The sequence below is a fragment of the Bactrocera neohumeralis genome, chromosome 3, assembly GCF_024586455.1.
Source record: "Bactrocera neohumeralis isolate Rockhampton chromosome 3, APGP_CSIRO_Bneo_wtdbg2-racon-allhic-juicebox.fasta_v2, whole genome shotgun sequence".
In the NCBI taxonomy this organism is placed as follows: Eukaryota; Metazoa; Arthropoda; class Insecta; order Diptera; family Tephritidae; genus Bactrocera; species Bactrocera neohumeralis.
The window spans coordinates 20,974,140-20,989,387 of record NC_065920.1 but is presented as its reverse complement, the minus strand read 5'-3'; the positions used below and the strand labels follow the sequence as shown (position 1 = coordinate 20,989,387).

The window sequence follows — 15,248 nt, the reverse complement described above, 5'->3', positions numbered from 1 at the left end:
TATCAAGAAATTGTGACTTTGAATTACAAAAATGGTCGCCATTGAAAGAAGTTGATTTTGCAAAAACATCTGGTTTCAACAATATGGTGACTTAATTTAGTGGCCACACAGCACAGCGTTTGAACAATTTGTGTGGGTTTTTTTCTGAAAAGGAAGCATATCACTATTTTTGGAAAAGCCTTAATAAGCCAGTGTCGAAAGATTTTGAATTTACATATATAAAGGTGATATCAATTAAAAGTTAGTTTGTCAATCGATCGATTTAACTTTTTGATGAGCAGTCCTGCCATTCTAGACTTCCAAATAAAGGCAGGCCCAACTTTGACAATTTATTGTGAGAGTAAGGGACAATAATCAAATTTTGACACAAACTGTCGGCTATTGGGCCAATCTTCCGAATTAACTTTTCCAGGAGTGCCACGACCGGCGATGATTATTCTTGCGGCTGGTGTTATACGAAATAGAAATAAATGATAACTTTGGCTGCACTTATGCTATAATATGCTTCACAGATGTATTTCTATTAGCATAAAGGGTAATAAAATATCTTCATGTTGATATTGATCGGTTAATTTGTAAGGCAGTTATTGGCTATATGGTTACGGTTCGATCTAAACAAGTTGTTCGGATTTTAGGTATTGTGTTGAAAAATATTCCATGCAAAATTTCTTAAAGGTATCTTGTCAAATAAAAAATTTTCCATACAAGGACTTGAGTTTGATCGGTCAGTTTGTACGGCAGCTATATGCTATAGTAGTCCAATCAAGAAATTTTTCTGCACATATTATAGAAATGCTTTAGATAATAATCTATGTCAAATTTGGTGAATATATCTTTTGATATAAAAAAGTTTTCCATATAAGGACTTGAGTTTGATCAATTAGTTTGTATGGCAGCTATATCCAAGGGTGATGCTATATAAAAACTACATATATTCGGATATTGTTTCACTGCTTTGGAAAACTTATTTTCGCATTCAAATCATTTGAAAATATGCTACAAATGTCCAACCTCATCTGTAGTTCTTCCAACAGTATTATACCAACTTCCCTCTCCGCATCAATGCTCACCCGGCACTTCATTTTGCCAACAATTTTTGATAGCAGCCACTTAACTATGGTGAGCCGCAACATTAACTGCCGAGCTCACTGTTCACAAATAGATAGACAGACAGACGGACAGAGAACCCTTTAACTAAAAACACATTGGTTAATTTCATTACAACAACTAAGGCAACTAAATTGGCTTTTAGTAAGAACATAAACGAAACAAAAACAAAAATTTTTGCGAAAAAAGAAACAAACGCGTGGAGAAACGAGGGGTTGGGGAGCCACAAGCATACATGAGTGTGTTAATAATTCAGTGCATCCCCAATAAAGGATAACAAAGGAACTTGACATGAGCCACATGTACATACATATGTATGTGTTTATGAATGCAAACCAACAGCGCTAAGCGGTAAGGGCTACTGCAAACCAATATTTGGCGCGGGGTAGCAAAATAGTGCTCGCAAAGTGTATTGCAAAAATTTTCAAGGAAATTTCAAAAATGCGCCAAACACACACACATACCTGTGTACACACTCATATGTGTCGCTGTAAGTTATATACATATACATACATATGTATGTACATGTATGTCCGGTAATATTACGAACAACGAAAATGTTCGCAAAAACCGGCAGAGTTGTAGCTTATAATTACCCTTTCGTTTGGTCGGTCGAACGAGCCTTTTCGCCGTCGTTGTGTCGTGCCTACGGTCCGTTTAGTCCATGCCGCGCAATCATGCTGCTCGCAGTGGGGCGCAATTGCAAAGCTACAAACACCAAAAACAACAACACGCATGTGTGTAAAAGCACGCCGGCTCACATGTAAATATTGTGTTTTTAATGTTCGGCCGAAGTAATGCGAACACATGTACGGACATATGTACATTTGCATGTACTTATTACGAATGTTTGTGAGCAAAAAATGCATCAGGTTGATTGTTGTAGTCCTTTGTAGTCGGCGGCGAGCCCTTTTTAGCCAATATTTAAGTCTCCCTGTCAACAGTTTACCACTTCTGTTATGACTGATCGATCTTCGCTCTCGTATTTGCAATTTCCATTCAGTTTATGTGCATTTATCTGACAGTGCAATTGCAATATGCATGTGGTTAATGATATGCTAAACATATTTGCAGGTTTAAGGATGTTCCAGGAGCTATATCATGAATGCGCAGCTACTTTAAAATATAATTTTGTTTTCTGAACTAAGTTTGCTTGGCTGAAATGAAATTTTTTAATTTTATGAGAAGAAATGCAGATTATTGAATAGTCACTAATGGTTGAGCTTCTAGCATCCATACAAGTAGATGGGAGAAGCTGAGTTGGCTAAATTATTAATAATTAGACCGCTCCGATATTTATTTCCTTAAAATTTCGTTATACAAAATTCAACGATATTCTGGTCTGGAGACCAACATTTTTGTGCATTTTTTCACAATCGATATAAAAAAACACCATTATTCGTTTGCTATTTGTTTTTTCAGTAATTTATTAATATTTCTAGAAGTTACTAAAATATTATAGGTAATACTTAAATTTTGTAAGTTAGTTCAGGGAATTTTTTGACACTCGATTAAAATATAATATTTTAAAAATAAATATTTTTTAATAATTTTAATAATATTTCTAAAAAATTATTTATTTTGAAAATCTTATTCATATCATTATCGTTAATTTATTAACATTTCAAAAATTTACCAAAGACTCTCAAATAAAAAAAAATTAATTTCGTAAAGTTACATTAAATTCCATTTTTCTTGGTCAAAGACTAGTATTTTTTACTGAATTTTTTTTTATTATTTTCTTCCTCTTCTTTATTGGCGTAAACACTGTTAACGCGGTCGAAACACCCAAGTCCACCTGATCTCTCCAAAGGTGTGGAGGTATTCCTCTTCTTCTGCCTCCACCGATGGGCACTGAATCGAAAACCTTCAAAGTTCAAAGAGTGTTTTCTTCCATCTGAACAACATGGCCTAGCCAGCGCAGCCGTTGTCTCTTAATTCGCTGAATTATGTCACTGTCGTCGTATATCTCGTACATCTCATCGCTCCATCGACTGCGATATTCGCCGTTGCCAATGCACAAATGACCATAAATCTTTCGTAGAACCTTTCTCTCGAAAACTGGCAACGTCGACTCATCAGCTGTTGTTATCGTCCATGCCTCGGCACCATATAGCAGGACAGGAATGATGAGGACTTGTGGAATTTGGTCTTTGTTCGTTGTCAGATAACTTTACTTTTCAATTGTCTACTCAGTCCAAAGTAGTACCTGTTAGCAAGAGTGATTCTGTTGTTGGAAAAAAAAATTATTTGCGACAGTCATAACTTTGGATTGTCAAGAGTTAGGTGCAAGCTAAGGCGCGAGTGCGACGACTGTTTGTATGATGACTGACAGGAGATATTTCGTTTTGCCCTCTTTCACTACCAGACCCATTTGCTTCGCCTCCTTATTCAGTTTGGAGAAAGCAGAGCTAACGGTGGGGATGGCCAGTGATATCAATATCATCGGCGTACCCCAGCAGCTCGCCTTGTTAGAAACCTCGTTTGGTAGCCGATCCGGAGAGGTCCTTCCCGATTCTGACAGAGCTTTTGCTGTTGCTCAACGTCAGCTTACACAGACTTTTAGCTTTGCGGGACCATCAAGTTCAGATATAGCGGCATAGAGGCAGAGGGTCCCCCTTATTGTGGATTGGGCAGAGCACACTTAGGTTCCAATCATCAGGCATACTTTCAACTGATGCATGCACCTTGTTAGTTATTCGCCACCGCATTTGAATAACTTGGCCGGTAATCCATCGGTCCTGCTCCTTTGTTGTTCTTCATGCGAGTAATTGCTTTTCGAGCCTCATCATAGTCGGGCGATGGAACTTCTACTCCATCGTCATCGATTGGTTCGCCATCACCAGTTATTACACTTTCAGTGCAGTTCAGCAGGCTGGATAAGTGTTCCTTCTACTTCAGTATGCTCCGAACATAAGCCACTATATCACCACTTTGCTTCTTTTAAGAGTTATACCTTAATAGAGTTCTCGAAATATAGCAAATTATATAAAAAGTAAGCTCATGTATTTATTTATTTTTCGGCTCATTACTGTGTGTAATGAATGCTCAAAAAGCAACTGTTTAGCATGGGTATGGCCTCTTGCGACATAGAGCCTTAAATTCACGAGCACCTGTCTGAAGACGTAGTGATCCTACGTGCGCTTGGAATAGGGATCATATCGCCTCAATTGCACTCAGTAGGATACTGGAATTTATCAGTTTGTTCTGACCCCATGTCTCCGCATGACAGATCGCATTTTTCAGTTCGAGAACCCTGTCGTTTTGTAGCGTTTTTGAATACTCTTTACGAGTAGATACTCGTATACCTCAAAGGTTCTCAATACAGTTACAAACATGACTCTTATCTGGATGGATGCATTTTCTTCCTGGATATTGTAGTCTCTCGCAAGATATTTTTTAGGCAAAACTAATAAACATTAATTTCTATCCTATACTAAATGAAGACGCTGTCTAATTATTCTAAAGATTCTATTAATCTGCTCTTTGGCGTGTAATTGGAAAATTGTCTATAAAAGAGTATTAAGAGGTTTCTTGGACTATTTTCTTCTTACTTTATTGGAAGTTTTGGGGATTTGGGAGCATTATTGCCACATTTGATAATAATTAGACTTGTTAAGAAAAATATAGTTAAGCGGGAGAACGAACTTAAGATCTGAAACTCTCAAAATATATACATATTTTCATACAAACATACTTATGTATATAAGAAAAAATTTAACACTGTTATGTAATAATTTCAACACTTCTTCAGAGAACCAAACAATGCTCATACTAACATGCAATACATTTGAAACTAAAAGCATATGTACACATATACATACATGTATTACATATTTACATACAAAAATACATATATTCAGTACCCAATGACTACTTATAGCAAATTGTATTTGTAGCTGTAATAATATGTAATAAACTCAAGTACATTTTTTCATATGAAAACTCGGTCAATACATTACTTTTTTCTCTTTTCTCTTTTTTAATTGCAGATGCTTATCGATCAAGCCACCTGAGAGGTAAAAAAATAACACATAAACATATCCCTTCCTTACAAACGTAAAAGTAATGAATAATGAAAAAAAAAAGAAAAATGCAAAAACAAAAAATGCAAGAATTCCAATATCCAATTATTAGTTTAAGCGCAAAAAATAATTGCAATAAGTACAACAGCAACAAAGTGTAATGTAGATGGAATGAAAAACATGTGACTGCACTTGAGCGTTTTTAGAGCGAGGAAAAAATATTAAATTTCATTGAGCAACTAATTAGAAAATAACTGTAGAATATGAAAGGATATGAAACAAGAGAAAAATAGCAAACGAAAGACCAGCAACAACAACAAAATGGTTTATAAAACAGTTTTTGAAGGAAACTGTGAGGAGGGTGCGAAATATAGGGCAAAGGCGCATAACTGTCATAGCAACATAAAGCAAATAACTGTTAAATGCGGTTATTAAAAATGAAGGTTGTAGAATTTTTTTTTTGTTAAAAATATATAAAAATTTGTTTTCATAAAATGCAACTGTTAATATGTAACTAACATGGTTGAAATTTGGAAATATGTTTTTTTTTGTAATTTTTGTCTCGAACAATAATGGGGAAAATTTTTGTTGAAATGTGCGCTCAAAAAGATATTTTTGAACATACAGTTTTATTCGTTTTGAGAAAATTTCGAATCATATAAAAAATTTAAGTCGATTTTGTGAGTTTGAGCTGGGTAATGAATTAAGTGCGACTATAGTTCGATTAAAAGCATTCTTTTAAGAGCAAATGCATAAACTTCTGAAGCAGATTAGCTTGAATGCAGAGTATCTTTCCTTTTGAAAACTTTTTTTACATAATTTTTGCTTGTAAATATTAACGAATTTTTATGCACAAGTTTTTTTTTTAAGTATCTAGAGCATTGGTTTTCATATTAGATGAAGTAGGGGGGCATATATGACAATCAATTTATATCCATTACGAAAATTGAAATATATATTAATAAATTTAAAAAAAAAATATAAATAAAAAAAAATAAATTTTTTAAATATTAGTATGAAAAAAAAATCTAACGAAAATGAAAAAAAAAACAAAAACATAATGAAAAATAAATAAATTGTTAAATGTTATTAGTATAAAAAATATCAATAAAATTATGACAAATATTAAATAAAAAATAAGTTAAAAAATTAAATCTTCAAATAATTGTTTGAAAAAAAACTGAAGAAAAACCAATTAAAAGACAGTAAACAATTAATTTTCAATATATAAAAAAATTTAAGCAAAAAAACAAATTAAAAGCATTTAACAAATTAAAAACTATTTAAAAAAAAGAAATTAACTTCAAGAAGGAAATTGTTGAATGTTAGTGTAAAAAAATACTAACTAAATGAAAAAAAATTAAAAAAAGACCAAATCGTCAAATAATAGTATAAAAATATCAATAACATTAGGAACAAATAATAATAAATTTAAAAAAATGGCAAATATTATTATAGTTTAAAAAAAAACTAAAAAAAACTAAAAAAAAAAACTAAAAAAAAAACTAAAAAAAACTAAAAAAACCAATAAATTCCAGAAAACAATTAATTTAAAAAATAAAAAAGATTTTAAAAAGTAAAAAATAAATTAAAAAAATTTAAAAAATAATAATAAATTAAACAAAATTAATTAATTAATAAAAGCAAATTGTTAAATTGTATGAAAAAATACTAATTAAAATGAAAACAAAATAAAAAAATATAAAAGTTAAAAAATAATTTAAAAAAAAATATCAATATTAGCTTGAAAAAATATTAACTTAATTGAAAAATATAAATATAAAAAAGTTTAAAAAAATTTAAAAAATTGATTGTTTAGTATTTGTATAAAAAATACCAATCACATTAGAAAAGAATAAAAGAAGTAAGAAAGTTAAATTTTTAAATATTAGTAAAAAAATACTATCTAAAATGGAAAAAAATTAAAAAAATACAAAATTAAACGATTTTTATAAGTAAATTTGAAATTACAATAAATTGTTAAATGTTAGTATAAAAATATTTGTCAAAAACATTAGAAAATAATTAAAAATTTTCGTTCTGATTAAATAAGATTAAAAAAGTATTGCCATAAATAATGATAATATTTGCTTTGTGTCAGAAAATTTGCAATATTTTGAAATAAAAAAGTGAAAGTCGTATGCCTAACTCCTCTGCTTAATTAATACTTAATTATTACTAATTTATTGCTACTTTTCAAACTAATACAAAAAATAAATCTCTGGTTCTTAAAATCCTGAAATTCAAAAACAAGTTAGAAGCGCTTAATTTTCTGTTCTGAGACACTAAACAAATTAAACATTATTTATTGTGACTTCTCTGGGCTCTCAAGCTAGGCATGTCAAAAAATTCTTTCAAATATTTTCATAAGAATTTTGTTTTGTCATATTAATTAAGTCATAAGTATTCCAGTAAAATAGTTTATTTTATTTTTTTTTTAATAAAAAAAACTAACAAAAGGTTTGAACGTTGTGAGAATTTAATTAAAAGTAACTGCCTAACATTTTCCATTACATACAATATACATATTATTTATGTACATATAAGTATACCCAGCAATTTTACACTCACTCTAAAACACTCTTGCGCAAGTCATTTTTCAAATAACTACATACAAAAATTTATAATTTTATAAAACATTGCTTGGTTAAAACAAAGAAAAATACTAGAAACCTTTAAAAAACTATCCCATCCACATGCATATCCTTCTCCCAATTGACCTTTCAGAAACCTCAAGTGGCAGTTGGTTCGCATTTTTTAGTTTTCCAAACACAACAACAGCTTTTTAATATTTTTTTTTCTAATTTCCTTTATCCTATAATTAAATTTAATTTTTTCATGCTTTTATATCAGTTTCGCCATTTTTTTTCTGCCCATCAAAGGGCTGCCTGACGCTTACACGCGACTGACCCAAATTGAGGTTGACAAGGAATGGTAACTGTCAAATCACTGTCAACTTTACATTGCATTACAAACAATTTGCTGTCCACCTACGCCAAGGCTGTAGGCGATTTTGGCGTAGAACATTAGGGTGGTCCAAAGAAAAACAAATCCAAAAGATGAGAACCAAATTTTTAATGGCTTTATCAAAATATTTCGTATGATTTGTTGTGTATGCATTAGAAATATTCAATAAATAATTCTTAAAAATTTTCCTTGGAGTTTTAACAGAAGTAGCTAAAGTCTATTTACCAAAATTTCGGGCACTTTATACCACCGAGTAAAAAATTTAATATTTGTACTGTACATTTCGTTCTAAGTTATTCACTAATATTTCAAGTGTTTAAAATAAAAAATTCGAAGAAATTTCACAATGTGTCTAACTTGATGATTACCTTGCAATTTTTTTCTACTTGCCTAAAACTTCTTCGTAATAATCAAATAGTTTTACATGATTCAGAAAAAATATTTTTATTTACTTCGCTGATGAAAGCATCCAAAAATGTGTTTATAGATTTTGGAGTCACATATCAAAATCGTTCCAAAGTTATAGGCACCTAACCTGAGACGTCTTGTTGGATCTTAAGAAACTTTAAATTATTATTTTTTTAATTATTTGTAAGTGCCCAATATAAAAGAATATACAAAAAAGATCCCTGACAAATTTCAAGTGTAACGGGTGTTTAAAATATGTGGTTTTTGGCAAATACGAATTTCGAAAAAGTCTAAAGTTTCGTCTTAAGACTAAACCAGCCGAGTGACCAAGACACTAAAAAGACAGTAATTTGTAAAATAATTGGATTCTTTAGTTTGATGAAATATTATTGAATATTTACACTATCGAAAATATGAAAACAAAATGACGATTTAAAAAAAATCGAGCCAAATATTCCGTCCCACCCTAATAGCCAAACATATTATTTGCGTATGCAAAATACTTCTTGCGTGATTTTCACCAATCTTCTGTGCGGCCATTTATGTCAAAGTCTGACAGTTAAACCGCAAAACGTTTCGTTTTCCTCTACTTTTGAATTTTCCCATTCCACCCTTCAACTGTCACTCCATCGCATACACCCTGCGACACGTGATAGAGACATCCAAGTGTTGGTTCCTTACATTTTATTGCCATTTTCTTCACTGCATCTCACAAATTGCAAATGAAATGTGAAATCTTAATCGATTTCACGATCTCTATTCTAGTCGTTTGTCTTGCGTCCATCATTTTTGTTGTTCCTTTGTATACACGCTGATCATCAGTGACAGTTGTGGCAATCGGCTTTCATTATTGCTTTGCGCTTGCTCCAAGCGAGCAGGTTGTGTGGGTTGCAGAGTTGTGGCTTATATATGTATGTATAAATATATAGGTGTGTAATTGTGCGGTGTGCGGGTTGCTGGTGGCGGTATGTTAACCACGGTGCTTAAATGACGTTTACATTTTTGCGGTCTCTGATCTCTGCAGCCAGCTTCTTGTACACGAGTTGCCAGACAAAGCGGCGTTTACTCGAATTTTCAGTTTGTTTGAGCCTCTCTCTGTAGGTGTGGGATAGTGTTGGTGTGAATATACCTATGTATAGGTAGTTATATGGGCATCTGCTGTGCAAACCGCAGTGGAATAAATTGCATGTGGCAAAATTGTGTTAAATGAGACCACTCAACAAGTCTTATTGATATTATCTCAAATGACATTGACAAAAGTGGAATTGGTTAAGGAGAGATTTCTTATTGCATTTAATTATATTGAAAAGATAGAAACTTTTTTAATGCTTTTTAATAACTAGATGTGAGAAAGGGTTTATTTGGCAGCATTTTCATTTTAAGTTTATTATACTCTCGCAACAATGTTGCTAAGGAGAGTATTATAGTTTTGTTCACATAACGGTTGTTTGTAAGTCCTAAAACTAAAAGAGTCAGATATAGGGTTATATATACCAAAGTGATCAGGGGTAGAGTCAAAATCCGGATGTCTGTCTGTCCGTCCGTCCGTCCGTGCAAGCTGTAACTTGAGTACAAATTGAGATATCATGATGAAACTTGGTACACGTATTCCTTGACTCCATAAGAAGGTTAAGTTCGAAGATGGGCAAAATCAGCCCACTGCCACGCCCACAAAATGGCGGAAACCGAAAACCTATTTCATAACTAAGCCATAAATAAAGATATTAAAGTGAAATTTGGCACAAAGGATCGCATTAGGGAGGGGCATATTTGGACGTAATTTTTTTGTGCACTAAGTTTTTTGTATATCTTACTAAAGCTATGTCAACCAAAAAGTCGTTTTTCAGGCATTTCCATATACAGTTCAAAAATGGAAGAAATCGGATAATAACCACGCCCACCTCCCATACAAAGGTTATGTTGAAAATCACTAAAAGTGCGTTAACCGACTAACAAAAAACGTCAGAAACACTAAATTTTACGGAAGAAAAAAGCTGCACCCAGGCTTTTTTTAAAAATTGAAAATGGGCGTGGCCTCGCCCACTTATGTACCAAAAACCATATCTCAGGAACTACTAGACCGATTTCAATGAAATTCGGTATATAATATTTTCTTAACACCCTGATAACATGTACGAAATATGGGTGAAATCTTTTCACAACCACGCCTTCTTCCAATATTTTTGAATTCCATCTGATGCCTCTTCTGAATAATACGAGTATATACATTAGGAACCAATGATGATAGCGGAATAAAACTTTACGGTATTTGAAAAATATGTAAATGACGAATAATGAAATCTCGATTATCACTTTATTGTGCGAGAGTATAAAATGTTCGGTGACACCCGAACTTAGCCCTTCCTTACTTGTTTTTTTTTTTTAGTATAGAAACGTAATATAATGAGTCAAAGATTGTGAAGCAGTGCTTAGGTATGACGCAAAGCACCGACTAGCAATAGACAGACCTATTTTTATAAACCTAAACCAAAAGTATAGCTTCTAAGTGTGCAAATATTTTGAAAAAAAAAAATGTTTATTTTCTATTGTTAGTAGAAAACCCTTTAAGAATTTAGGTCTAAAATATATTTTGTTTCTAGAATTACTTATATGTAAATTTTAATTAACATACTTACAGATTTTATTGTGAATTTAGAAAATAATTTATCAATCGCTTATTACTTCTGAAATCCCTTATAATTAATTGAATTTCATAAGATTTTTGCTTTATAGGTGCCGATTCATTGTGAATTTAATTAATGTATTTATTTTTATTTATCTGTATTGACTCTATTTTCTACTTGTCTAAAACTTCCTAGTAAAAATCAAACCCCTTTACATAATAGAGAAATATTTTTTTAGTTAATTTTGCTTATGAAATTATCCAAAAACATGCTTCTCAAATCTTGAATCATATTTCGAAAACGTTCTAAAGTTATAGGCATTTAAGCTGAGATCTCTTTTTGGATCTTTGAATCATTGTATTATGAAAATAATTTAATTTTCAATTGTCTTTTGTGTTTTACTTTATGTTAACTAATATTTAATAATTACACAAATTTGTTTGCAATTTTTTTCTTCTTGCCTGAAACTTCTTTGTAAAAATCAAATAGTTTTACATGATTTAGAACAATTATTTTCATTTATTTCGCTTATGTAAATATCCAACAATATGCTTATAGATTTTGAAGTCATATATCAAACACGTTCTAAAGTTATAGGCCTCTAAGCTGAGATCTCTTGTTGGAATTTTTGTTCGCAGTATTATGTTAATGATTTAATTTTTACTTTGCTTTGTTGTTTCTACTTTATGTGAGCTAATCCTTAACATCAAGCTTGCAGTTTTTTCTGCTTGCCTGAAACTTCTTCGTTAAAGTTAAATAGTTTACAATGTTAGATAAAAATTCTTCTTTTCTTAATTGGCGTGTACGCGATTATAGCCGAGTTCTACGTGGCGCCAATTGGATATTATGTTCCAACGGAACTGCGTAATATTTTAATAGCGTATTAATTCGCTGAACTATGTCGATGTCGTCGTATATCTCGTACAGCTCATCGTTCCATCGAATGCGGTATTCGCCGTGGCTAACGCGCAAAGGACCATAAATCTTTCGCAGAACTTTTCTCTCGAAAACTCGCAACGTCGACTCATCCGTTGTTGACATCGTCCAAGACTCTGCACCATACAGCAGGACGGGAATTATGAGTGACTTATAAGTTTGGTTTTTGTTTGTGACTTTGCTTCTCAATTGCCTACTCAGTTTGTTCAAGAGTTATCCTGCGTTGGATTTTTGACATTGTTGGTGGTGTTTACGCTGGTTCCAAGATAGACGAAATTATCTACGACTTCAAAATGACTGTTATTTCATCTTGCCCTCGTTCACTGCCAGAATTTTGAGGCCGATGATATCAATATCATCGGCATACGCCAACAGCTGTACACTCTTATAGAAGATGGTACCTTCTCAATTTAGTTCTGCGGCTCGAACCTTGTCTGTAACCTCGTTTGGTATCGAACGGCTCGGAGAGGTCCTTCCCGATCCTGACGGAGCTTTTGGTGTTGTTCAACGTCAGTTTACACTTGCGCTCCTTTATTGGCCACTGTAGTAAATGTCACAAGGACCTACTCGTCTCTGTCCTTAGCATTTTTGAACGGCGGTGATGAGCCTTTGTCTTTGATAATTAAGGGACCGGACATTTATGCCCTCAATTGTGTTTATTTCGTTTGCCTTAAAAATTTATCCAGCGCACAATTTCACTTTAGCTACCCAGAGGATACTTGGTCAAAGACCAGTAGTGAGCTGCTTGAGCCATGTTTGAATTCAGAGAACAATCACTTTTTCTACACATGTCCATTTATGGAAATATCCAACAATATGGTTATAAATTTTGAAGTCATATATCAAACACGTTCTAAAGTTATAGACATCTAAGCTGAGATCTCTTGTTGGACCTTTGTCCTTAACATTAATCTTGCAATTTTTTCTTTTTTCCAGTAACTTCTTTGTAAAAAATCAGTTAGTTTTACAAAATTGAAAAAAAATTATTTTCATTTATTTAGCTTATGTTAAGTTATCCAACAGTATGATTCTAGAATTTAAAGTCATTTTTCAATGCCGTTCTTATGTTAAAGGCATCCAAGTTAACATATTAGATAGCGCGATATGTAAATAAATTGAAAATAAATTTTTGTCGCAGAGTGTGTTTATTTGTTGCATTTTAGGTTACGATATATTTATTAGGTAATAATCGATCTAGCAAGATTGTTCATAATAATTATAATTTAAAGAAAAATCTTTTTCACCACCAGTCACCTTTTCTCAGAAATGTTAGTGGAGCCCGACTACGGGATCAAGTGGACCAATATTTTTTTCACTACTAAAAACGTACAATACTTTTATTTGTTTTTTAAGTAAAACAAATCTTCAAGAAAAAAAATAAAAAAAAAAGTTTTTTGACTTGCAAGTGCATATATCACCCATCAAAATATGTACATCTATAAAAAGTTTTCACAACAAACTTCCTTAATTCAATCAATTCCTATTTTATAAGAAATCATATTTGTTAAGAAAAAAATAATAGAACTCGCCTTCTACATTCATCACATATACCTTATGTAACTATAGTACTGGTCTATCAATTGTAGTATTATATTTGGTGTCTATATCCATATAGTATTACATGCCTAGACTATATGTATACTCCTACCTACTACATATTCAGCGTTCGACGTCGACGCCTTCAATTATTTATCTGGCATTACCGTGGTAACTTAATTAAATTTAGCGTGCTAATAACTCATTTAGTTCAGTTTGAGAAAAAAACAAATTCAAATTCAAACTGTGTGTGTTGTGGAAAAGCCAGAGAAGATGAGTGGCAGCAACAAAAAGGCTAGCTTATAGCAATTAGTTGCAGTGAATGTATTGCCAAGCTCATATATTTTTCACTGTTAGTAAATTCATATTAGAAGCAGCAGAAAAATGCGCATTAGGAAGGGTCGCTGGGACGAAACAAATTCAAATGAATTAGTTTTAATTGAAAAAAAAAATTATAATATTCAAATAAATTTATTTGTAATGGAAAAAATAAATAAAATGAAAGAAATTTGAATATCTCTACCTTCATACTAGAGTTCATATAAGTATACAAACTCACACCCTTTCCATACAAATTTATATATATTTTAAGCTTCTCAGAGCCCTTTGAGCGACTTAATGCAACGAATACAAACATATCTTTTGAAAATACAGCCTCTTCAGAGCTTCTGTAAATACTTTTAAGGATCTTCGAAGTTAAAGCTAAGTTTTAAGTATGTAAAAGCAAAGCAATGCCATCCATCCCTCAAAGGGCACAACCAACCTAAAATGGGATGGACTTGGAGGTGCAATTTAAAACCATAAAAAATATTTTTTTCTGCATTAGACATTGATTAAGTAGCATAAAACACTCTTGACTGAATTTATGAAAATTTTCTTTAAGATTTCCGACCTTCCCTAATGTCGCTGAGAAGCTTTATAAAAATTGAACAAAATTGTCTGGGAATCTGTTACTTATACATAAAAATGCATGTGTACCATATATACTATACATATGAGTATTCAGCAGGCTCCGCTTTTTTCACTTCGCAGCAAACTGAAAGCTTTTATGTCTGCTTGCTGATATTTGCTTAGTGGTAATTATTCTATGTACGATTCATAAAAATATATTAAAAATAATTATTTTGTACTAATTATGTTTTCAGTTATAAATTTAATGAATAGCATTTTTTGTTGTTTTGGTTGCGTTCGACGCCCTCTACACTCAATTAAATCCCATTCGAACAAGCGAAATCACACTCAGGCAGTTTTTAGACGAATTTTTTAACTCATATCTAGGTGTATAAAATTTTTTTGCCAATTTCTTGCGCTTCTGACATGTGTAAAATAATTAGAGTAACAAAAAGTCGATTTAAAACAAACGGCTTACAAATTAATCAGACAAGCTGCGTGGTAGACGCTTATTATGGCTAACGCTGCAATGCAATGCAATCGTTGGAGTGAAATAACAATGGATAGCAATATTTGATATCGACAGGAAAATTTGGAAAAATATATATACAATATACAATATGTTTATACATATATGTATAAATACTAATTTTCATAGAAGCATGTGCGCAGCCATTCATCAAGATTTCGAAGCCTATCACTGGCGCCATATAATAATTTACAAATTATGCACTATAATTGTATGGATTAAAAA

The 15,248-nt window shown here is 32.0% G+C and overlaps 1 protein-coding gene across 4 annotated transcripts in view; it reads left to right on the top strand.

Annotated features, from left to right (window-relative positions):
- Window positions 1-15,248, top strand: part of LOC126752806 (uncharacterized) — a 67,801-nt gene that overhangs the window by 13,398 nt on the left and 39,155 nt on the right. For all 4 annotated transcript variants that reach the window (XM_050463792.1, XM_050463793.1, XM_050463791.1 and 1 more), the window contains exon 3: window positions 5,100-5,126. In XM_050463792.1, the coding sequence (XP_050319749.1) occupies window positions 5,100-5,126 (27 nt within the window). The remainder of the gene's footprint in view (window positions 1-5,099; window positions 5,127-15,248) is intronic.